The 25,613-nt window shown below is 44.1% G+C and overlaps 1 protein-coding gene across 3 annotated transcripts in view; it reads right to left on the bottom strand.

Moving 5' to 3' along the window:
• The window catches only part of Minar1 (membrane integral NOTCH2 associated receptor 1), a 34,496-nt gene extending 9,683 nt beyond the window's left edge, over positions 1-24,813 (bottom strand). For 2 of the 3 annotated variants that reach the window (XR_012909970.1, XM_075965027.1), the window contains exons 1-2: positions 23,865-24,766; positions 4,208-6,556 (exon numbers count right to left, since the gene is read on the bottom strand). Coding sequence is in view for 2 of the 3 variants with exons in the window: in XM_075965027.1 (XP_075821142.1) it covers positions 4,208-6,508 (2,301 nt within the window). In the remaining variant the exon portion in view is untranslated. Of the gene's footprint in view, positions 1-4,207; positions 6,557-23,864 lie in introns of all 3 variants that reach the window. The other variant, XM_075965026.1, reaches the window with a different exon arrangement.
• Between the last annotated feature and the right edge of the window lie 800 nt (positions 24,814-25,613).

Genomic DNA, 25,613 nt, shown 5'->3' with positions numbered 1-25,613 from the left:
GAGCCTGCCTTGACAGACAGAAGCCAAGCTGGAAATCCCACACAGAGAGTCTCTAGTGACTGTCCGTGGTGGCACACGGCCCTTTCAAAGGAATCAGTACAGCACTAAAGATAAAGGAGCAGCTTGGGCAGCAGCGTGGAGGTGGGAGTGTCTGAAGGGGCCTGATGTCAATTATGTCCATAGGCCATGAGACATATCACAGGCTATTCTATTCCCAGTGAGCCTGTAAGAGCAGGGCCTCTGATCTTTCTAACATCTACCTGTAGGCCACCGGTTTTTCACAAGGATGACCCTCCAGCTAGTACTCCCTCACAGATGGGATGGGGTGGATCTCTGTGATCTCGGAGGGTTGCATACAGACCCTTTGGCTAGAGCTCGCCACACCAAACTGTAACTGCTTATCTGCCAGCCTGCCTTCTCCACTGAACTGAGTTTCTCCAAGGCAGGGAATAGTTTGTTTGTCCTTTAATTGTGGTCCCAGCAAAAATGGTACTAATAAATAGGACACTGCATCAGGATTTGTCTAAAGGATAGAAACCAATGATATGGCCCTAAGGTATGAGAAAAAAAGCAAAGCATTCAATATGAAATAACAGAAAAAGGAAAAGAAGAGCGTGAGGGGAGGTCATGTGACAAGTGAACACATGATGAGCACATGTGTGTGGCTGTGAGTGTGCGTATCATACACCTGAATGTGGGCTAAAAACACATACCAGCCCCGATCCACTGGCTCATGCCCAGAAGTGATGTATTCAAAACCATGGGGGCTACCGACAGAGGAACAGTAAGCCAGGCAACATGGGCTTCCTTCTTATTTTCTAACTCTTCAAAGCCACGGATTTTCTAACAGGCTCCATTGGCTTTATCTATTCTGCTCATGTCTCATTCCCCAATCCTAATGTAAGCAGATTTTGCACAAAGCTGGGGATGACAGAAATCCCCATGACGATAACCTTGTGGTAGCCATTGGGCTGGCCATCTACCCACCTCTCTGCCTGGTGCTAGGCTGCAGCACTTCATAGCATCTTCTCATTAACATTTCAGCATCACAACTACAATTCTCCCCACTGTGGATGCACAAGATCAGGTGAGAGAGGCTAAGAGGGAGACTATATGCTGCACAGACCTAGGGTTTGAACCATTTCACACTTCTAAGAACATCGCATTGAGGCTCAGGCTTGTTCTTACTACAGATGAGTTTATACTCTAAGATGGTAGTCTGGTGTGGGACAATGATCTATATTCTGTCAATTATATTTTAAATAAATGCTGATTGGCCAGTAGCCAGGCAGGAAGTATAGGCAGGACAACCAGACAGGAAGTAGAGGCGGACCAATGAGAACAGAGAATTCTGGGAAGAAGAAAGCTTGGTCCACAGTCATTGTGAACCATCCACAGAAGAAGCAAGATGTGACTGCCCTGCCAGATAAGGTATCGAGCCACGTGGCTAACACAGACAAGAATGATGGGCTAATATAAATTATGAGAGTTAATAAGAAGCCTGAACTAATGGACCAATCGGTTTATAACTAATATATACCTCCGGGTGATTTCTTTGGGACATAATGATTGCGAGAACGGGGCAAGACAGAAACCCTGACAACAGTGGTCAGTATGTATATACATAATCTATATTTCAGTAAATGTTTTTGCCCAGTACATCTGAACAAAAAGAACTGAAAGCTAGAGGTAAGAAATGGGTAACAATCCCTGTAGACATGTCAAGAGAGGTGTGAGCAAGGAGGCCTTGAGGGGTGTGCAGAACCCAGAAGCCTGAGGATGCACAGACCAGCATCGGTCATTCTCACCTTATTCTAAGCACAGACAAAGCATGTTGGACAATCTTGATGAATGAATTATGTTTGATCATATAACAAGGTCTGGCATAGATCTAATCTACATGGGAAGTAGAAAAAGACAAGATCTCCTGAGCATGGGAGCATGGGGACCTTGGGAAAGGGTTGAAGGGAAGGTGAGAAGCAGGGAAGGTAGCAGAGAAAAATGTAGAGCTCAAAAAATCAAAAATAAAGAAAGAAAGAATTACTGAAGTATTTGCTAATTAGGTGACTGAGTGGATAACCATAGGATTCTTGAGGAAATACAAGTGTACTCATCAAGGCAGAACAGGCTTTGGGATAAAATACAGAAGTTTGATTAGAAAGAAGTATGTGAAATTCAGGCTCAGTGGGTAAAGGCATTTGCCAACCAAGCCTGGTGTCCGAAGTTCGATCCCTAGGACCTAACATGGTAGACAAAAAGAATCAACTCTTACATGTTGTCCTGTGACCTCCACATGTGCATGAACACACACACACACACACCTAAGCAAAAAATACAAAAGCCTGGGTAAGAACTTGGAGACTTTTTGCTGAAGCGAAGATCTGCAGGGGATTTTGAAACAAGAGACACTGCACACCTGTAGATGGCAATTTTAGGGCAACAAACACAGAAGTAGCCCATGAGATAAGGTAGGAAGTGGAGGGGTGGGTCCCCAGGTCCCAGGTAGGATGTGAAACCTGGAATAAAGGATACCAAAGGGCAAACAAGGCAAAGATGAAAGAGACATCACAAAAAGTAAATATGTGGAAGCTGAAGCTAAACTGGGCATGTGATAGCCATAGCTCCTGGGGAGCTCATCAGCTGGGAAAACTGCTGGGGTGGTGGCTATTCCCCACAGCAGTAACAAAGAAGAAACACTAGCTACAAAAGAATAGAACATCTAATCTGAGACAAGAGGATTTTGACCTAGGCATGGTGACAAGACATTTGGGGGATCTGGCTTTCAGCAATTTCTGACACTGGACCAAAGCTGCAACAGTGACCAAAGCTGGTTAGCCCAACAAGGATCATTAGCAAGAAGTGACAAATGCCAAGAAGAAAAGTCACAGTGAAAATAGCCACACAGTTCAGAGGGCTTACTTCAAACAGTAGCAGTTTAATGTGGGGCTTTCCAAGTAGATTGTATCTAAGGTTGCAGCTAGTCCTGGTGGTTTGGTAAAGTATTGGCACTTCACAGATTGGTGGTCAGGCTGTTCACTTTGGTTTGGTAATAGTACAAAAGACCTAACCATGTGAGTCCTCTAATGGTCATCATTTTTTTTAATGTTATATAGGACCCTGGGCTCCAGAAATCTAGCCTTAACCTTGTGTCCATAGCAAGCAGTTTAGGAAAAAGAGCACCATGGGACACAAGGGGCTCTTTTGGGATTAGAAAAAAAAAGTCTCTTCAATTTTCTTTCCTCTCATTCTGGATCTTGAATTCAAAGCCATTTTTTGCAAATTTGTTTTTCTTGACATCACTTGGGAAAATTATACCTCACCTCTTCTTTGGCTCAGCACCATTGAAGCCCTTCCTACTACTCCCTCCCCTGAAAGTCCAGCCCTCAGAGTCCCCGGGAGGGAAGGTCATGGCCTCAAAGAAGCAGAGAATGTCATGAAGACAAGCTGCAGACTGAGAGTACCTCAGTCTGGCATAGACACTGGAACCCATCTAGAGTGAGGGATCAAACGCACGCCTCCTGGGACAGGTCCCTTCACTGCAATAGAGAAAAGGGAAGCATTTGGACACATGCCTACATGGATTCCAGTGCTGGTGGGGGGAGGACTGTGACAAATGGTCAAAAATAACACTCACATGAGAAGTGTGGAACACCTATTACATATGAAGAAGAGACAACTAAAGAGGAGAAAAAGACTTTCTGATTGGCTGTTTTTCCATGGTGGAACAATGATGTTGTTTCCTTATTCTTAGTAGCCAACTATTTATCTTACAGTGAAAAGACTCATGTTTTCAAAAGTAGCATCATGTATGCAACCAAATTCATACAAGAGACCCAGCAACAAGGACACTGGCAAGCCTCTTCCCTTGCTTGCCTGGTGCAGATCCCACTACTTCAGCAAGGACGGGAAGATAACCTTGGGGAGGTTTGCCTGCCTTGATGCACTCCCCCTTTCGTGAAATCCTTCTCACACCACCTGTCCAAGATCCCAACCGCCCTGTTTACTGTCGGCAGGAGCACAGCGTGAGCTCCACCCAACTGACTGGCACCTTGGCAGGACAAACAGCCTGACCGTGTTGCCCTCTCTGTTCTAGTGCGCAGAGCCTGCCAATTCTGGAAGGGGAACCAGCAATGCACAGGTACCAGCATGGAATGTCGGAGGCTGTGGCAATGCTGAGACCAATCACGAGAACTTAAATTTCCATTACCTCCTTAGATTTCCGATGCCAGTCTTTGTTATCGCTCGGGCCCGCATCTTTGATCTCCTCTTCGTTGAGGCTCATGCGGTTGGTATAAGTGATGGTTCGCCAGTCTCTGGGAGAGTTGGAGATGCTGGCAATTTTGGACTCTGTGGCACTGTTCTCCTCAGTCAGGGACCTGGAAGATGGCCTGGTAAAGAGGCTTTTCTTTAAGGCCTTGACTCGCAGGCTTTCACTGTTGCTTCCGCTGGCGTCGGAGCAGCACCAGTCGGGGCTGTTCTCCAGTTTGGGCCCATGGGAGCCACTGTGTGCACGGAAGACCCTCGGAGAGGCACTGTCATCAGAAGGTGCCTCACTGGTCAAGGAATTCAAGTCAATCTGCACGTTCACTTTCTCCGGCTGCTGTATTTTCTGATCCAGTTTATTGAGCTTTCCAAGGACCTGGGAGATTTCCTCACGGACCCCTGACAGAGATTCCAGCTTCCGCTCGATCTCACCGATCCTGAGAACCAGTTTGCAAACGCTGGTCTTCAACTCTTCTTCAGAATGGTGGACATTTTCGGGCCGGTTACACTTGTCTCCCTTGCTGCTGGAGGCTCCATTGGTGATTTTGGCGAGGTTATGCTCTGGAGAACTGTCACAGTCTGATTTGTGAAGCTGAGACAAGGAGCCGGTGCTATTGTAGCAGGATGACTGTATCACTCCTGTGGAGCCATTGATGCTCATGTCATCAAGAAACCGGAAAATGTCACTGATGTCGTCGCTGACAATTTCCGAGTCGTCATCCGAGTGCTTCATGGCATGTCTGTCACTGTATTTGGCCTGGCCCAGAGTACACAAGTCCTTACATTTTGGGGCCTCCAGCACATGCTGCTCTGTCTGGGTACCCACACTGCTGGTGTCTGAGCTGTGCTGCCCACTGGTGCAGCTGATGCTCTTCTCTTTAAACTTTTTGGCTGCTTCGTGCTTTTCCAGGTCAACGGGGGATGAGATCTCTTTAGATTTGAGTCCATTCGGTTTCACTGCATAGCCAGCAGGGAGAACTTTCTGTTGATCCTTTGGCACCAGGTAAGTTGGATGCCTATCTGGGCCTGAGAAGTTGGGGGTCTGGCTGCCAGAATTTGGATAGCGTAGCTTCTCCTCAGAGGGATTTCTATTGAAAAAGGACCGTTCAAAGTCAGGCACTTCCTCCGTGTTTAGGCTCCAGCTTTTGGCGGGCCATGGAGTCTGTTTACTGGACCTTCCTGGACAGCGCCTAGCATCTTGTGTTCCCATTACTGGGGTGGGTCCAAAATAGGTAGAGGCTTGAAGGTCATCTAAGCTTTCGTGCTTTGCCCGCCTTTTGTCAGGAATTGGGGAGTACACTGGATTCAGGTACTGATTGTGGTAAGGCATCTCAAAGCTGTGGTTAAAGAAGGGTGGCTTGTGGAGCTCCTTCTGACTCTGGGTCTCCCCACGGTCCCCCTCAGCTTTGTTAGTGGGACCCACAAAACTGGGGGATACAGTCATGAGATTGTGGAATTCTTCTTTGAAGATGTTCCTTTTCTGAACACAAGACTGAACCACAAATGGTTCCTCGCTGGAGATGAAGGTCTCCTTGATACCTTGGCTGATGGACAGTGAGTCCTGATCTGAAATGGACTCATTCTCGATATTCATGGGGAAATAGGTCCTCTGCATCTCACAGGGCTGGGGGCTGGCCACAGAATACGGGGAGAGGGCTTGTAGCCTGTCCAGAGATGCTGCCCGGGTTTTCACCTCTTTGCTGACACCCAAGAGGAAGTTGGGCTCAGAGGCAGGGACAAACTGGGGACATTCCTTACAGTCCCTCTTCCGGCATTTGGACGATTGCCTGGTGGGGTAGCCTCGGCTGAAGGGCCTCTCACCTAGCTCACAGTTCATAGGCTCACAGACTGTCGGATTGCACACCTCGGTGTCCGATCTGCAAGATTCAAAGGATGCCTCCTTCTTGCGTACCTTGGGGCAACTTGTGGGTAGCTTCTCCTTGGCGGTGCCGCCATTCATTTGGATCAGGTTGAAGATTGTCACAATATCTGCTGCCACCATTATCTTCTTTGACTGCTGATTGTTTACAGAACATTTCATCTTGTCTTTGAATAAGGTGGCTGGAAAGTTGGGGTCGAGACACGCTGTGTAGAAAAGCACGCTTCTCAGTTTGGCAAGCTGTGACAGATCAAACTGAGCACATAGTGACTTGCACAGGTCTTGATAGGAAACAGTATTTTGCTTACTGTCCAGTTCTTCTAAGATCTTCACCAAAAAGAGAGACACTTCCTGATTGGTCTCCATGATTTAGAATTTGCAAGCTCACTGACTACACTGGAATATCAGTCAGTTCTATAGTAACGACAGCAGAAGAGAAAGCAGGAGAGACAGTTAGAAACAGTGGGAGAGTTCTGAGTCCAGACTTTTCTGCGCCATTAAAAAAACAAAAACAAACAAACAAACAAAAATTAAAAAAAACAATAAAAATATTTTAATGACTAAAAATGTCTCAGGGCTTTAAAATCGTACATTTGATTTAGCAATTCCTTTTCTAGGACTCTACCTCAAAGAACCAATGAAAATTAGACACAACGATCTTCACTACAAGATATTCATAATAGCAAAGAAGTCATAAGAAATACATAAATAAAACATGTTATAATACACAATGAGCTTTTCTGGACATAAAATTTCATAAATGTACATTCTTATAATGCAACTTTATCAGTTTAGAAAAAGATCAAACTGCTAGGGTATGCAATGCGAATAAAGCATGAGAAAAAGAAGGCAGAGCCAAAAGACCATACATTGTTCTATATGATTCTATTTTATTTCCACTCTACAATATAGACCAGTAGTGGGGAGCATGGGAAAATAATCTAGATCAATAGTCTGTATCTTGGTAGTTGTGTTTGCAAAATACATCCATCAAGTGCATGGAATTATACACTTGAAAGTGTGAATCTTACTGCATATAAAGGATGCTCTAACTTAAAAATTATCCGAAACTTTTATGATAAAAGTAAGATACACTACTGAGTAAAAAATGTGAAATGAAATCTGCATAAAGTAAGACCTTCATGATGTGCAATCATGTATTCCTAAAAACCAAAATGAAAGAAGATGATGTGTACTCAAATGTAAATAGTAGTTAAGTTTGAGCTTTAAATATGGATTGCTCTCTGAAACAGTACTCTCTTTAGCTCCATATCTTCTCATGCAAATTTTCAGAGCTACAGCAAAGTTGAAGGAATATTATCACAAACACTCATGTATCCACCATCTGGATCTTACCATTAATGGTTTACTATATTTGGTTGCTAACATATCTATCCATAATCAAGCCACCTGATTTTTTATACACTTTAAAGTAACTTGCAGGAATCCATGCACTTACCCCTAAAGTAATTTATAATGCACATCACTTTTGCAAGTCCAATGGTTATTTTGATTTTGATTTTTATATAAACTTTACATACAATGAAGGACACAAACATTAACAGTACCTTCTCTGGTTTTGGCAAATATGTATGCCTATGTAGTAACCAATGTCTATATAAACCATGTAACTATATAACCAATGCCTATATAAAAATTTAGAATGTTTCCCCTTACTTCTCCTATAAAGTCCCTAATACTGTTTTTATTTTATAGACAACTTTTATTTTTCTTAATAATTTTTCATCTTTTCCAAAGTTCCTACAATGAGCAAATACTATGCAATCATCAAACAATAATAACAATAAATCTGGCTTTGGCCAGCCAAGCCTGCAGAGGACTCCCTGGACAGGAGCCGATGCAGTCCCTCTGCAGGCTGTGCGAGGAGAGCATCTTTCAGCCAGCCACACGCTGGAGCTTGTCTCTAGCCCTGAATGCCAAGCAAAAATGGCCTGCAAACTTCCCCTGAGGGAAAAGCCACCCCTGAGCCTCAGCATCTGATGTCAGTTACTAGGGAGGCCAGGGAGGCCAGGGAGGCCAGGGAGGCCATCCTAGACAGTTTGCAGGACAAGGCATTCTTTGCTGCCATTTTGTTGAGCATATTCTTTGCTTATTATCTGTTGTTTCTGCTGTGTTTGTAATGGTTGCATTAGTGTGGACTGTCCCCTTTTTTTCTCCCCACCCTCATAGCTGCCCTGTAGAGACCTTGAGTGGGTCCTGAGCGAACCGGGCTTCCCACACCAGCCATAGGCCACATCAGTGGTTTCCCGAGAGGGGAAGAGAAAGTTCCAGCCTTCCCACCCAAGGGTCCACTCTCAGATGGAGATCCTCCTCACCAGATGCAGCCACCCCGTGGATGCCTGCCATCACTGCACTAAATTCAACTGGGGAGGGAGGCGATATGGAAGAGAATCCCAGCAGGAACTAAACTGAAATAAAAAAAAATTAAAAATCAAATAGGTTTTCTATAAGAAAACTTCGCATGGATTAGCGTAGGCATCGCTTCTGAAATTTAAAATACATCAGTGACACCCACTGTGTGTTCTCCTGAGCAGATGCTGCTTAGAAGGGGCCCACTGAAGCCCTTTCTACACCACCTACTGCCCTGTGTGATCGCAACACCCACCAGGCAGAAGCAGGAGGATTGTTGCTATTTCCAGGCCATCCTGGTCTACATAGTGAGCTCCAGTCCAGCCTAACTCTGTCTCCTGAACACTAGACATATTTTAATTGCCATTGATTTTTAAATTGGCACAGTCCTGGAAGGTCTAGCTCATTCTCCACAAAACCAATTAATTTCCTCCGACAATATTTCAATAGTGGAAGGCTGTGGGCTCTTTTTCCATCCTGAGGGCAGCTGGTCCTAATAGGCTTTTCTAAATCTTAGTATGGTCCCTGCCATAAATGTCTGGAGACTTGTGGCTAGCCCTTACTTCTCATAGTAAAAGGAAATAAAGTTTAGCAGGTTCTGTTCCTGCTGGGAAGGAACAAGCCACCAGGAGACAGACTTCGCCCACACAGTGCCTCTGCCCTGCCCCAGCCCTCACTTCCCTTGGATGAAAACATTCTGTGTCAGGATGTTCTAGCTTGCTAGAGGCGAGGACAACCTGTCACGCTTGGTCTTGAAGTAAATAAATGGGTGTAGCTATCAGAGCCTAGGACAAATGAATGTAATTTAGAGAATAGCGTGCAGCAAATGCATGTCGTATTTTATGGATTTGGTGGCACAAATCACATTCATAGCAATTTTTAACTTTAATCCCTGTAACCACCTTAAAAAACCTCTTTTGCTTTCACAATTGCTCTCTGACAGATGAGGAAATGGGACCAGGGAACTTAAAGGCAACTGAGAGCGATAAGACCCAAATCCAGGACTGCTGAGCTGAGCTTACTCCATGTCTACCATGTGCCTCCCAGGAAAGCCCCAAGATATGACTACCCAGAGAGGCCTTCTCAGTCCTCACTGTTGCTTTACTTGGTGGAAATATATCCCTGAAATATCTATTTGCAAAAATCTGTTTACAAAACTAAGACTCATTGTCTCCTGATGGAAGGATAAATGCTATGGATAAAGCTGCATCCTTTAATTATATTATTATCATTATCATTATTATCATTAGAACTAAAACCAGAGTGGGCTAGGGAGATATCTCAGTAGTAAACTGTTTGCTGAGAAAACATAACCATCTGAGTTTGGATCTCTAACATCCACACAAAAAAGTCAGGTACTGTAGTATACAACTGCATCCCAAGCACTGGAGTTAGAAAGTAGGAGATGAACAGATCCCCGGAGCTCATTAGCCAGCCAACCTAGCCTAGTCAATGAGCTCAAGGTTCAGGGAGAGACCCTGTCTCAAAAAATAAGGTGAAGAGATAATAGAGATCACCCGATGCCAACAATGTGTATCTACGTCTTTTGTGGTTAGTTTTATGTCACCTTGACACAAACTAGAGTCATTTGGGAAGAGAGAACATTCATTGAGAAAATGCCTCCATCGGACTGGGCTTTAGCCAAGTCTCTGGGGGCATTTCTTAGTTAATGATTAATATGAGAGGGCTCAGGCCACTGTGGATGGTGTCACCCCTAGGCAGGTGGCTCTGTGTTGTAGGAAAAGCAAGTTGAGTGAGCCATGGAAAGCAAGACAGTAAACAACATTCCTCCATGACCTCTGCTTCAGTTCCCAACTCCAGGTTCCCTCCTCAAACTACTTCCCTGACTCCCTCTCATGCTGGACTATGCTGTAAGAGGAAATAAAGCTTTTCCTCACTGAGTTGCTTTTGGTTGTGATATTTTATCACAGCAACAGAAAGCAAAGTAGAACCCATGTGCATGTACCCACATGAACACATACATACACAACTGGCACTAGAAGCCTAGGGATGGAAACAGGTGCACAGATTTAGGTGTGATCCAACATTAGAGAAGCTGTAAGATTGGCTACGTAACTCCCAGATACCCAGAGAGCAACAGGAGTAAAGTGGGAATGTGCTGACCATGAACTCCCAGGCTCTTTGGGTAATAACAGGAGCCAATGTGCACTATGAAGCCTCAGACAGGCTATGTACCACACAAACAACTCTACAGAGTAGGAAGAGCATCCTCAGTTACAGAGAAGGAAACAAAGGAACTGATTGACAAGTTTCATGCTAACCAGAGAAAATACCCAAGTTGCCTGATGTCCAATATTGAACAAGTGGCCCAAAGCCTTTTGCCACTGTGCCAGACTCAACCTTGTATTAAAGGGAGCAAATATGTCCATGTGCAATGAAGTAGAGAGAAGAGGACTCTCCCGAGTAGACTGATGTAGCTAGCATGTGGCATCAAGTTTGAAAATTGATTCCATTCTATATAAAGAGCAAGACAGCTTGCCTGAAGCACAATTTGGGCCTCTCTTTTTTTTCATTTCCAAGTTCTTTAAAGTCTTCTAATTTCCCACTGTAGAAAACTACATCCTCAATCACACACTTCCAGGGGCCTTCATTAGTCCCATGAGTTACTGCCTCTGCCTAGATTACACTTCTCCTCAGAGAGAAAATAACAAGCTGGCTGTGGGACTCATTATTCAACTCTTATTAAATAGGAAGGAAGATCATAAACTCATTCCTTAGGGAAGTTCTGAAAACCAAAGGTGAAGTTTCCACTCAGAGTCAATGGAAATGTCTTCTCAATTCTCAAGCCATGTGACTCCCAAGCCAGACTTCTCCCTGACCATTGCTACTCTGTACCCACCCCATGCACCGGTCTCTCATCTGCAATCATTCATCCCTATAGTCCGTTTTTCTGGGGCTGGAGAATGGCACAATTGATAAAGCACTTATAGCATAAACATGCAGAGCCAGGTTCAATCTCCAGAACCCACAGTTTTTCAGTGACAGGCACAGAGTTATGTGTCCATCATCCCACTGCTGAGGAAGCAGAGACAAGTAGATTCCTGGGGCTGGCCAGTCTGTCTCACCAAAGATGTGAGCTCCAAGTTCACTGAGAGTCCCTATTTCAAAAAGTAAGATAGAGAGCAGTCGACAATTTTTGTAGCTCCTGGGTCTCCACATGAATGTATATTACACACAAAACCACAAAACTATTTCTGTAGTGCCCAGCATGTGTACAACACTAGGCAAGGATCAGGTGGAAAAGCTAACACCATCTCTTTCTGGTGCCCATGGTCTCCATGAGGAAAATGGTCTTTGGGATCAGTGCTGGTTGGGACTACAGTGATCACCAACAAAGTTCCTCATTTTACAGATATGGAATTTGGAGCCCAGATGGTGAGCTAAACCGTTCAAAGCCACATGTGGAAGTAGTGGGAAATCTGGTCCTGATAGCCAATACTCTTGACACCTATCCTATTTTTCCATACAACATGCCAGTGGTTAATGCCAAGGGTCAGGGGAGCTTAATCAAGGTGTCTCAGTCAGTGGCAAGATGGAATACAGCCAAGGGGGTGAAGGGAAGACAATTTTGTAGAGGAGATACTATCTCCAGTGGCCTAAAATGGTGTAGGAGGGTCATCTGTCTATGTGTTACTTTCATTGGTTAATAAAGAAACCGCCTTGGCCTTTTGATAGGCCAGCCCTCAGGTGGGTGGAATAGACAGGACAGAATTCTGAGAGGAAGAAAGCAGAGTTAGGCAGACGTCATGATTCTCTGACCTGAGATGGATGTAGGTTAGGATCTTTCCGGGTAAGTGCTACACAGATTATTAGAAATGGGTTGATCAAGATGTGAGAATTAGCCAATAAGAGGCTAGAACTAATGGGCCAGGCAGTGTTTAAATGAATACAGTTTCCGTGTAATTATTTCGGGTGAAAACTAGAGATGAGTGTTTTGAGTTTAGGGGGGAAGGGACAAAAAGTGCTCCAGGCAAAGGTCAGATAGCCAAAAGGTGCAGGACAACAGAGTGGAGTCTATAGGTTTGGTCAGGATGAGGAGAGAAGGGAGGAACAGACAAACAGATGGGAATTAGTTAGGGTACTCTGTGCTTTGGAAAGATGCCTCCAAAATTCAGGTACAATCAAGAGTTTGACTTTTAAGAAATGATTAAGTCATACAATGCCTAATACATTGGATTAGGGTCCTTTAGAAAGACATTTCATACAGCCTGGCACATGCTTGCTCTTCCACCTTTTGCTAGGCTGAGGATGTGGCAAGAAAGCGTTCACCAGACATTAGAAGCTGCTGCCTTTCTATGGACCACCTAGCTTCCAGGGCCATAAATGATAAATTAACTTTCTCTCTAAGTTACCCAGTTTTAGGTACTCTGTGACAGGAGAACAGTTCCCTAAGACAGGCAGAATACTGACTGCAGCGAAGGAGGTCACAGGAAACAAGAGTTGGAATGGGGTCATAGGTAGTTGGTGTGGGGGCAGCAGTGGGGTGAAGCTGACCACCCCACATACGGGATGCCCAGATTGGGATCCACATACTCAGATGTATATTCTTTTCTAACGTTCAGAGCTCTGATGTTTCTGGACAAGGGGAGAATTCCAGACTCTTCTGAATCCTGATCCATGGCTATTCTCACTATAGAAGAGTCTGTGACTTTGGAAAGGGCAGGAACAAGATGCCTGACTTTTCTCCCAGCCCACCTCCATTACACTGTGGCGTCTTGTTACTTCTCAAGCCGCAGTCTAACAGTGATAAAGGCCAGTGTGAAGCCTACAAAGCTAAAGAGAATGTCTGCCCTTCTCCACCCAAGACATAAGTGTTCACACTGCTGACATTGGATCTTAATCAAAATAGAGCAGAAGAGAGATTGCTCTAACAGTCTTGGGAGTGCTGTGTGAGATCTCTGGATATATCATTCTGACTCACTCCTAAAGGCTTAATCACCCCTCTGTCACTAGCAACTCAGAAATCTGATACGAGTGGCTAGCATAAGCCTTGAACTGGATTAGCAAAAGTCAGCTGTAAAGTATTTCTATTAAAGCACTCCCATATACTTTTCAAAATACAAAATGAACTAGCCACAATGTTCTCACTTCACTCACAGGCATAAAAAGCTCACCTCGGGAGACTTCAGCAGCAGCATTGCTGGAAATCCTGGCATCTTGTTTGCTTGTTTCTTTCTTTTTTCCAGGTTGATCATTGTTCTAGTGATTTAATGAAAATGTGGGCTCAGGACTATAAAAGAAAAGTCTCAGTCTAGAGATCTAAAATTTGTGATCTGGAGCTTCTTCATTCTTCATGTTTCCCTTGATTTAAATTTCAAATCAAAGGAAAGAGAGCCTGGGTTTTTCCATACAGATATGATGAAGAGGGTATTAAGGAAATGGGAAGGGAACTGTGGTTCCATTGGTCTAGTGTGTCCCTGAGAAGCCTGGCCTAGGCTTCAAGCCCTTGGTTTAGAATTCAAAGTGATAAACCTATCCCCAGATCTGAAGGGAAGGTGCATTCTTAACATGGTATCTGATATCCTAGAGATTCTGGAAAGCATTCTCTTTTGATTTTAACATGCAATGCTAAACTTGCAAGAGGGCAAGACAAATGCTCAGAAAACCAGAGATAAAGCTGGAAATCACAGGAGGCAGGGAAATACTTAGGCTGTCCTGGAGGGCAAGGAAGTCTTACTGGGAGAAGTGGAGGGCAGAGAGTAGGAACTTGGAGTATGCATTGTACTGTTTTCTATCTAACCCAAATTACAGAAAGAAAGGGGGTGAAGGTATCTGTTAGCCAAAACAGGAAATAAAGACATTTGTCACCCTCTGCCTAGGTTCTGTAGCCAGACTCAAAAGTCTTTAAGATGTAGACTTTGTTTTATGTTTCTAAAATATATATGTATATATATAGAGAGAGATATGTGGTATATACCTTACATATATGTTTTATATATGTGTGTATATATAACAATGTAAACATTTTAAAGACTTTTACATCTAAAGTTGATGCTCCAGCGTACAAAAATTCTTAATCTAAGAAATCAAAACCTTTTTTATGTTGACAGTCTTCCTAATAGTAGTGGGAACATGTATAAGACTGCCTTGGACAGTTATGGGTTTGTGTGCAGGATCACTGTCTTAGAGAAGAAATAAGAGTCATAATTTTACAAATTAAACACAAAAGAAAAAAATGGTTAGGCCAGGCGGTGGTGACACACACCTTTAATTCCAGCACTTTGAAGGCAGGGGTAGGCAGATCTCTGTTAGTTCAAGACCTGGTCTACAATAGCTAGTTCCAGGACAGGCTTCAAAGCTACAAAAAAAAAACCCTGTCTCAAAAAGCAAAACGAAAAGGGGGGTTCAACAATGAGTCAAAAGACATAAAACAGCTAGCAATATTTTAAGTCCAAGAATTTCACAAAGGGGAAGCACAGTTTTAAAAGGTATAAATATAAATACACCACCAGTGTATTTATACATACATATATAGAATAGGTAGTCTAACTACAACACTGAGAACATTATACTATCTCAATACTACATGTAGAAACACAATCACTCCTTACAAAACAATGAACAAATTCAGTAAAATGCCACTTAAGTGAAGTGAAAAGTAGTGACCTGAATGATCTAGGAGCATATACCAGAGGCAGGACAAGGAGAAACAGAAATAAGAGGTGTGAAATTGGGGCTTAAGACCTACTCAGAGAAGGGGAAGTTTCAGATGGTCTAATAGAAAATCCAGGAAAAAAAGTAAGAGAATAGCAGAAAAATTATAATGTCTAGATAAGTTCCAGAATTTACAGCACAAGCTTTCAAGGAGGGAAGAAGACATCAAAAGGTGTTTATGCTTAGATACCCAAACACATCATATTGAAACTCAAGTATGTCAGACACAAAAAGAAAACCTTAACTTAAGAAATTGAATTCTAAAGTTCTTAGTTTTTAAGAATAAAAATAAAGAGCAACAAGCTAAAATAAAATGCTTAAGATGCTAAATAAAAATTAAAATGTTTATAATTCTATTAGAAGAAACTATTATTTAGGAATGAAAAATTTTAAAAATCTCATAATTTATCCTTCACATTCCTCAGAAAGAAACTGAATTCAGATAAATAAAACAAACATATTGTAATACTGTACAAATGTACAAAACAATGGATGGCTAACTTTACAGGCAAAATGGAAAAGTGCTGGGTGAGAGTTTAAATTTCTTGGGACTTTCTTTATGTTATTCGGAGTAGGAAAGATAAGCCAAGGTAGTCTGGATAATAAGCTAAAATCTATTAGAAAACATTACAGGTAGTCATTTACAAAGCAGAAATAAACTATTTAATATAGGGCTTCTGATCCAGATGACAAAATTATTTCTTTTTTTTCTGTCCCATATGAATATTTCTATTTTTTAATTTTTAAATTTATTTTACATACCAACCACAGTTCCCCCTCTCTACTCTCCTCTTCTCTCCCCGCCCCCCCCCCCGCTACCTCCTTTCTTAACACTACTCCACCCCACTTGCCCCCACCACCATCCACCCCTCAGAAAGGGTAAGGCCTCCTACAGGGAGTCAACAAAGCCTGACATATCAAGTTGAAGCAGGACCAAGCGCCTCTTTCTTGCATCAAGACTGAGCAAGGCATCCCAGCATAGGGAATGTGTTCCAAAAAGCCATCTCATGTGCCAGGAACAGGTCCTGGTCCCACTGCTAGGGGCCCCACAAAAAGAGCAAGCTACACAACTGTGACCCACATGCAGAGGGTCTAGGTCAGCTCCATGCAGGGGCCCTAGCTGTTTGTCTAGAGTTCATGAGCTCCCAAAAACTCAGGTCAGCTGTCTCTGTGGGTTTCCCTGTCAAGATCTTGAATCCACTTGCTCATATAATCTCTCCTGCCTCTCTTCGACTGGACTTCCGGAGCTTGGCCCAGTGCTTAGCTGTGGATCTCTGCATCTGCTTCCATCTGGATGAAGGTTCTATGATGATAACTAGGGTCGTCACCAAAGATAGAATTATTTCTTTCTTTCTTTTAATTTATTTTTTATTAGATTTTAAAAAAGAATACCAATTCAAATTCCCACTCTCTCCCCTCCTCCCATTCCCTCCGTACACCCTCCTACCCAGCCCCCACTCCAATCCTAAAAGAAGGCAAGGCACCCTTACTCTGTGGAAGGTCCAAGACCCTCCCCACTACATCTAGGCTAAGCAAGGTATACATCCAAAGAGAATAGGATCCCATAAAGCCAGTACATGAGACAAATCCCAGTGCCACTGCCAGTGGCCCCTCAGTCTGCCCCGGCCATACAACAATTCAGAAGGATTAGTTTGGTCCTATGCTTGTTCTTTCCCAGTCTGGCTGGAGTTGGTGAGCTCCCATTAGCTCAGGTAAACTGCTTCAGTGGATGAACCCCTCATGGTCTTGACCTCTTTGCTCATATTCTCATTCTTTCTACTCTTCAACTAAACCTGGGAGCTCAGTCCAGTGCTCTGATGTGGGTCTCTACCTCTGTTTCCATCTGTTGCTGGACATAGGTTCTATGGTGATATTTAAGATAATCTTCAATCTGAATAATGGCAGTGCCAGTTTGAGCACCTTCTCCACCATTGCCTAGCTAGAATTATTTCTAAATACATATCACAACAAATGTAAAGAGTATGAACCTGTTAAAAGACAGTGACTGAAGTTGTATTTGTAAGAAGTGAAATAAAGCAGCCAAAGAGATATAGCCATAAATGCAATCACATAGATAGTAAAAATATAAAGAAAATCAGATATATCAGTCCAAAAGTATCAAAATGTGGTTCATATTCACTGCAGGTAAATATCACAGACTCTAGAAAAAGCTGCCCAAGTTCTCATCTAAGCTATTCTGTCCTCTAGCTATGTGACTCTGACAAGTCTCCCTGTACATGTCTCCTTAGCTTTAACAATGTGAGTGACACAGCACCTACCTCAAATGACTGAGTTATTTTTGTAGCAGTACTTGGCAAATATTAAGTAGGCACTACAACTATTTTTATTATATTAACATAGAAGGGAAGACTTTAAATTGGAAAAGGAATTTGGGATTCAGAAAGCTACAAAAAAATTATGAAACAACTCACCAGAACAATATAACCATATAAATTGATGCAGTAAAATTTACAAAATTATAGGAAATATGCCAAACTCACGATCTCATCTTGAGACTTCTATTATCATTCACACACACAAACGTGGAGAGAGAGAGAGAGAGAGAGAGAGAGAGAGAGAGAGAGAGAGAGATCTTAAAGAAAGAAAATTAGACTCTTAGTAAAATAAAAGAAGGATGTTACAAACAGACTCTGAACCTAAGAATAAAGCTCTTAATTTAAAATAAATCATTTTGTAGTAGGGCTCTAAAGAACAAGAGGTATTTCTTTTAAGATAATCTATTTAATTTAAGCACTAACATGGGCTCACAAGTAAATAAAACTGTTGCCAAATATTCTTTTAATAGAGACTAGTGCAGTGGAGGGGTTGGCTTGGGATTACTCAAAATATAAACCCATATATTTTTAATAAATTTGAGAATAAACCTGAACCAGGCTCCTTAGTAGGTGATGGTCAGTCCCAGGGTCACATGACACGTATTCAGCTAATCTGGGATGGCCATTCTTCCCTCACCAAGGGGAAGAATAGCAGGTGACTACAACAAAAAGGAAATAAACTATAAGAGCCCTTTCCTTAAACAAACAAAAGCCAGGCGCTGAAGGAAAGCTGACAACCATTACCACCTTTGAAATCTCAGCTGCGCATGGGCATCTGTTACACTTGCCTTCTGTACTCATCTTAATTTTTAGAAAATATGTACAAATTAAAAAAAAGTAAAGTCAGGCATGGTGGTGCACTTGGGACACTAAAGCAACATGGTTAGGAGTTCAAGGCCAATGTGGGCTTAAGTGAGTTACAGAACAGCCTGCTTTACATAATGCCCCTGCCAATAAATAAATAAATGAATAGATAGATAGATAGATAGATAGATAGATAGATAGATAGATAGATAGATAGATAAGATATACCGCTAGAAGGATAAGTTCCCACGTACTCCCTTCTGGCTGAGACATGTTAAACGTGGTGCTAATTTACATAGATGGCTTGACCAAGGCAAGATACACTAAGAAAACCGACCGCAAGTATTGTTTATTTGTTTGCTACCGTTTGTGCTTTGCCAGTTTAGTTTCCTAGCTTTATTTTATGAGGAAAACTCTTTATGTTAGAGGGAACAGGAAAGAATGATTTGCTCAAGGTAACTAATTAAGAATCCTGGTCAGCAAACTAGGCCCTCTGAATGTGGGTGACAGTTGTGTGGATTGGGCAGTCTCTAGGAACACTGGCAGTGGGACCAGGATTTATCCCTAGTACTTGAACTGGCTTTTTGGAGCCCATTCATTTTGGAGTGATACTTTGTTCAGCCTAGATATAAAGGGGGAGGGCCTTGGTTCTGCCTCAAAGTGATGTGTCAGACATTGCTGACTCCCCATGGGAAGCCTTACCTTCTCTGAGGAGTGGATGGGAGGGGAGTGAGAGGAAGGTAGGGGAAGCAGGAGGAAGGGACAAGGTGAGAACTGGGATAGGTATGGAAAATGAGAAAACATCATTTTAAAAATAACTAACTAATTAATTGATTAATTAACAGAATCCTGGTCAGTAGAGCTGGAGAGGAAGCTCACTGGCTAAGAGGAGGACCCGATTCCTTTCCCAGCACCCACGCTGAGGACTCATGTCTGTCTGTAATCCCAGGTCCAGATGCTCTGACATCCTCTTCTGGCCTCCTGGAGTGTGCTGCATCCATTCACACAGATAAAACACACAAATAAAAGTAAACTATAAATACAGAAGAATTCTGGCCAAAGTAAAAAACAGTTTGGGTGGCTATATATTAAAACTTCAATAAATCAGTGGAACAGGATGAAGTAGATGAAGGCATAGGTCAGGATACAGCATATGACAGAGGCAGCATTTCAAGGCAATTCCAAGACCGTGGTTTGTTCAATAAAAATAAATTGGCTAAGTATTACTGGGATAGTCAGTAAACTATTGGTTAAACAAATGAGTTCACCTTTACTCCTGGTCTGCACATCAAAGCTGAAACAAAAATACAAAAGCCTGAGTCAAGGGTTAGGTAATGTGGGATTCTGGAAGGATATTCTACAAGATCCCAAATGCTCAAATCCGTGAGAAAAGGGCAGATTCATTTAGATAATGAAAAGTGCTTGGTCACCATGTCTCTAGACATTATAAAATTTGGAAAAGACAGGGAGCAGAAGCTTCTTGTATCTTATTGACAGCTCTTAAAAATTAATAAGGAATAAATAGCCCAAAACAAAAATGGCCGGTTTACAAAGGAAGGAAGGCAAAGGGAAAACATATGTTATCATAACAAATAAAGCAGAAAAGAGCAGCAATTAGTTTGATCATTTTATTATTAATAAACATAAGGAGCCTAAAAATATTTTCATTCTGAAGTGGAAAAGCACCAAGTGAGGTGTTTAGCTCCTGATATAATTCAGGTAGGTTTCCCCACATAACCTTGTGTTGAAGACTTGGTCACCAGCCATAGCCCCACACTGCACATATACTACTACTCAAAGCCCATATATACCAACTACCCATATCCAGCACACAGTACCAGCCCAAAACCAAACACTACCATCTACCCACACCTCATACACATCATCTACGCATACCCAACACATACCACTTACCATACGAACACATACCACCTACCCACACTCCACACCCACACTACCTACACACATCCCACAATTCATGCATACTACTACTTCTCCCCCAAACATACTACCTATACAAACACAACAAATACTACCTACCCACATCCTACACATCTAACCTCCCCATATTCTATACCCTACACTTCTCCCAACCCTCCACCTTCACTCCACACTCACTGCCTACCAACAACCCACACACCATCTACCCATCCCCTCAGACCCACTGTCTACCCATCCCCTAGGCATTACCTACCCATACTCTGGACCCACACTGCTCACACATGCATGGGGTACTCCTCTACCCCTCCTACCTATCCATACTCCCTCCCACACACACACATAGTCAAAAGAGTTCAGTTTCTACAGCTCTGACGAATCCTCCAACAACCTTTCCCTCATTTCTGATGGTGGCCTCTCATGCTACTGGTCACATAAACTTCCATGACATTCTGAAGTTCTCCAGTCCCTCTAAGTTTGTTGACCTTTTGTGTTGGTTTCTTTTCCCTGCTACAGAGAATGGGCATCACTGAGAAGACTCTCGAGTCAGAGCACAGTGCATCACTCACTGGCGAAGCCTTGCCAAGACAATAGAAAAGTCTGCTATGGAAGCTCTCATAATAGAGGCCATGGAATAATACTCAGGGCACCAGAAAAACCACACAGTGGTCATGTTCAATAAGTCATGCTGAAATGATGGTGTCAAATCACACACACACACACATACACACACACACACACACACACGCAACCCACAGTCTATTCTGAAGGTCATTCTGCCATAGCTATATTGCATGGCCCATTCACCCTATGAATTCATCCCACTCCCATAATACTTAATGAGAAAGGATTTCACGGGAGCCAGGGGTGGAGAATGAATACCACATCGAGGTGTGTGCTTGTCGTTGGGTTAAGGACGACTCAGGGCAGGCACACTGACAACCCTGAATTAAAGACCACAACATTCCATTTGGAAAGCTCACAGGAGATGGTGTGCCACATTCCTGAGAGAAGCCTTCCAGTTCCGAGGAGCCCTTCAGTGCTCCAGAGGGAGCCAGACACCACACTGAGAATGAATAGGCTTCCGTGGACCTCCCCCGATTTTTAATCAGTTTCATCCACTTAAATTTTTTGTAAGCTTAACATAAAGGGTTCTATTCTAAGAAAGATAAAAAAAAAAGACATGGTTCAAGAATCTGGTTTGATACTCTATCTATATACACATTATATATATATATATATATATATATATATATATATATATATATGCCCAAAAGCATGCAAAAAGTTAAGCATTAACCAAGATCACACAATGAATTAAAAGCATACAGCTGTCTCTGCTTGCCTTACATTCAATATCCCTCTTTTTTTCTTTTCCTTTTAATTTACACTGTGCCTGCAGGGTAAGCTCCAAAAACAAACATTTGAATGTCAGCGGGAAAAGCTAATCAGGGAGCATTAGCACCATATTCACGGAGGAATCTGGAACCTTTTCCCAGCTAGACTAAGAAGGCATGCATTGCCACTTGACTGGTGCAGCAAGCAGGGCCTTCCCCTTCCTGCTCCTGGCCTTCCCATCACACATCCCCCACCCCCAGGCACAGGCCATGGTCACAGGCCTGCTTTTTGCATCCTGTTGTCCAAGGTTTCCAAAGAGCTTGCTTGAGAAAACAGCAAAGAAAAGAATCTCATACTCACTCTGTGTGCTTTGCAAAAAGACAGAACAGACAACTTGCCAAAGGCACAAACATTTAAAGGGAACATTAGCCATTTTAAATGTTGGAAAGACATATTAATTTTTGCCTCTAGTATTGGCCAAGAAAATAATGACATTATATATCCAAAATTCCAAAGGACTACAGCACTGACAATGAAACCTTTGTCTCTCTTCCAACTATTAAGTGCTATGCAACACTTTCACACACCAAATTCGTCAGAAATGCAAATGAGCTGTTTGAGCTGCTCTTTCCCTGGCAAGTGACATTTATTTTTACATAGTTGCAGATCTATACAAATCACTAACCCATGCAATAAGAACCAGGCTTTCCTGAGCCAGACATTTAAGGCTTTCCCTGCAGGCTCCAGTACCTAGGAAAATCTTCAAACTGGCTGATTCGCAGACATGTCGGCTTTTCCCATTCTACCTTATCCTTTGACACACAAAAGGAAAGCTTATCCAAAGGGGTTGGACATGAGTCACCCAACTCTCTCCCACTGTTTTGAGCAGTCTCTGAAAGGGCCCCCTCCCCAGGCTGTCAATGAGCTTGAAACTCATCTCAGAAGGCTCCTATACCCAGAGCAAGTGGCTAGCTTCTACCTGCAGGAAGACTTCATCAGGGGAAGTGGTAATGGAAGCTTGTTTGCAGGGAGATGGTGAGGCAGACCAGTCAAGTGCACTGCCTCTCGACTACTCCTGGAAATTCTTTTGGGTCATGCTGCATAACATCATAGTAGAGCCAAATAGTCAAACCCCCAATCGTAGTCACAAGGGCAGCTGCCATGGTCCCACCAGCTCCCAACTAAATCACCCCATGCACAAAAGAAAATGTAAGTTCTACAAAACAGACCCGTTAATAGCACAGATGACATCTCTCCTCCTTTGGATCTTGGCAAACATTTACTTATTTCCCACTGAAAAGACAATCCGACCACAACACCCCCCCCCCCGTCGCCGCCGTGTGTACAACCTTTGAATACAGCCACTACTTCACACAAACAATGCTGTCTTGAACGCTGTTTGAGCAAGCTACTCAAATACCTTCCCCCTGCACTCCTGCAGAGAGGACCAATGATTACTTTGCTGGTTCGGTGGCCCCAGAGAGTACTGGACTTGGCAGGGATGGCGACAGAGCAGGTGGGAAAGGCTGCAGACCGGTGAGCTAGTGTGTGAATGAACTGAAGCCCTGCTGCCAGCCAGGCCTGGCGTTCGTGCTTTCTGGCAGGTAAAGCTGACCATCTCTGGGAGGAAAGAAGCCCCTTTTCCCTATCAACGTGACTGGAAATCTCAATTTAAGAATGGGATACACGGGTCGGTTTTTCTAGGATTTGTTCAGTTTTCTTCCTTACTCTGCACCTCTCATATGTCGGGGTTTTTCACAGCCAGCTCACCTACTTAACCCCCAAAGCACCATTGTCTGAAACGAATTCTCAATCAGGAAACAAATTCTCAACCAGGAAAACTTGCCCCAAACTACATAGTCTTTGGCCTTGTGTCTCTTCCTTCTTTTCCCTCCACCAGATATGGCCAAGCCTAGCGCCTGCCACAGGCACGCACACACATGCATACCACACACTCACGCGTACACATACACACCACATGCGCGCGCACACGCACACCCCTTTCCCACTAGAGTACCTAGATCAGCGAAAAGCCCACTCCTCCCCACCCCCGCTCCCAGGTGGCTCGCAGTCGGGAACCCAGTGGAGCCTGGGAAAAGCTCCAGCAGCTCAGGACTTTACACAGTGCTCCTGTGAATCTAGCAGCCGGCACACAGTGATTACACCTTGTACACACACACACACACACACACACATACACACACTTGCACACACGTGCGCTCAGGTCCCCACCGGTCGGGGCTCCAGCTCTCCGAAGTTACCTCTGAAGCTTCTCGGGCCCTGGTCTCCTGGCCCTCCGCACGTCTTCCGTGGCTCCCTAAGGTAGTGGTCCACACAGCTTCCAACGCGTGCTTCTCGAAGGTTCCCTAACCAAAAAAGCCCTAGGCTCCAGAGCAGCCCAAGCTCTGCACTTGGGGCGACACCCCTGGATAGGGCGACTTCAGCCCTTAGAGCGCGGGGTTGGGATCTGAAGCCCAGGCTAAGGTCGCGCCCGGACTTCCCTGGGCAGCCGGCAGGCAGTACCCTCATGCATGATGCTGGGACTCTCAGTGGTTGGGGGATGCGGCCTCTGCGTCCCGATCTGCCCCAATCTCGGTTTCTGAGGTTCGGTCAGTGCCACCACTTCACGGGCATGGATACCGTGGGCAGTTCGGGCCGGGAATCCAATGGCCGGAGACCCAGTTTGTCTTCTCCATCTTCTCCCGCCTGGGAAGGTGAGGCGGGCAGGACTCTCCAGCAGCGAGTGCGCGCTCCCTGGGGCGGGAGGGGCGGACCCGGGAGGGGCGCGGCAATACCACCGAGGGCGTGCCCTGCCAGAGGCTGCAGTCGCCTAGAGAGTGGGTGCCCGCACCCTCAGAACCCTGAGAAGGCCCCTGTTCTTCCCAGGGTCGTGCCTGCTGCGCCGGGGCAAAAGCAAGCAGAAACTGGAGCTTGAGGGAGCCTAGCGGCCAGATCCACCCTCGGGGTTCGTTTCTCCCTAGTTCCTGATGCTGAAGGTGACTGCGGCCCCCAGTGGCGAAGCAGAAGCTAACGGTGTCCGCCGCTCTCCTTTTCTCCCCGGGCACTCTGCTCGCCCTTCCGGAGCCTCAGACTGCAGTGCTCCGCGAGGCCAGGGCAAAGTGGCCGGCCGCTTCGCTCATTGATTTTTCCCTCTTGGCCGGTGTCTGCTTTATTGGTATCCAGATTGGAGAGCCTGGCGGCCACGTGACCAGCCCTCCCCAAACACGCGTGCACACACACACAACCGAATAGATTTCCCAAAGTCCAATTGGATATATCTACATCGTTCAGGACTGGAGGCCTCTCACAAGTCACCCTATACGCTGCAGTGGGACTGAAACGCCGGCAGCCTGCCTGTGGTGATACCATCTAAAGAGATCTTCTCCCTCAGCTGAGGAAGTCACACCAACGGCGCTTTACAACACGAAATCAGAGTCACAGTTTCAAACTCATAGAAAAAGAAAACCCCTACGCATTGGGGAAACAAATTGCTAGGGATAGCGCCATCTCCTAGGGTCACAGTAGGCGGCTTTTCCAAAAGTTCAGTCAAATGCTGGCTCCTGGCTAGTTTTGGGAGCTTTGGTCCTTATTCTGGCCTTGGGAGTTGGTGGAGGCTGGCGGGATGCAAGTCTCCATGGCAGCTTCCCTGGTGAGTTTCCTGCTATGACTGGAAGCAACTGCATTCTAAAAGTGAACCTGCTAATACATGGATACTTTAAATAAGCCTCATGGGGTAATGAGTTGCCATCCAGATTTTCCCAGAATTCTGCCCTTATTACCTCCAGGGCCAGGCAAGGCTAAAAGTGTGTGTGTGTGTGTGTGTGTGTGTGTGTGTGTGTGTGTGTGTGTGTGTATACATATATTATATATACCACATACATAATCCATCCATCCATACTTTCTCTGTTTACTGCAGAGGAAAGATGAGGATGGAGAAAATGAGGAAGATCAGAATTCTCTTTAGGGACAGACCATAGTTCACACATGGATACTTTTTGTCCATCATGAAA

The sequence above is a fragment of the Microtus pennsylvanicus genome, chromosome 3 (assembly GCF_037038515.1).
Source record: "Microtus pennsylvanicus isolate mMicPen1 chromosome 3, mMicPen1.hap1, whole genome shotgun sequence".
NCBI classification, from domain to species: Eukaryota; Metazoa; Chordata; class Mammalia; order Rodentia; family Cricetidae; genus Microtus; species Microtus pennsylvanicus.
This window is presented reverse-complemented; position numbering and strand designations above follow the sequence as displayed.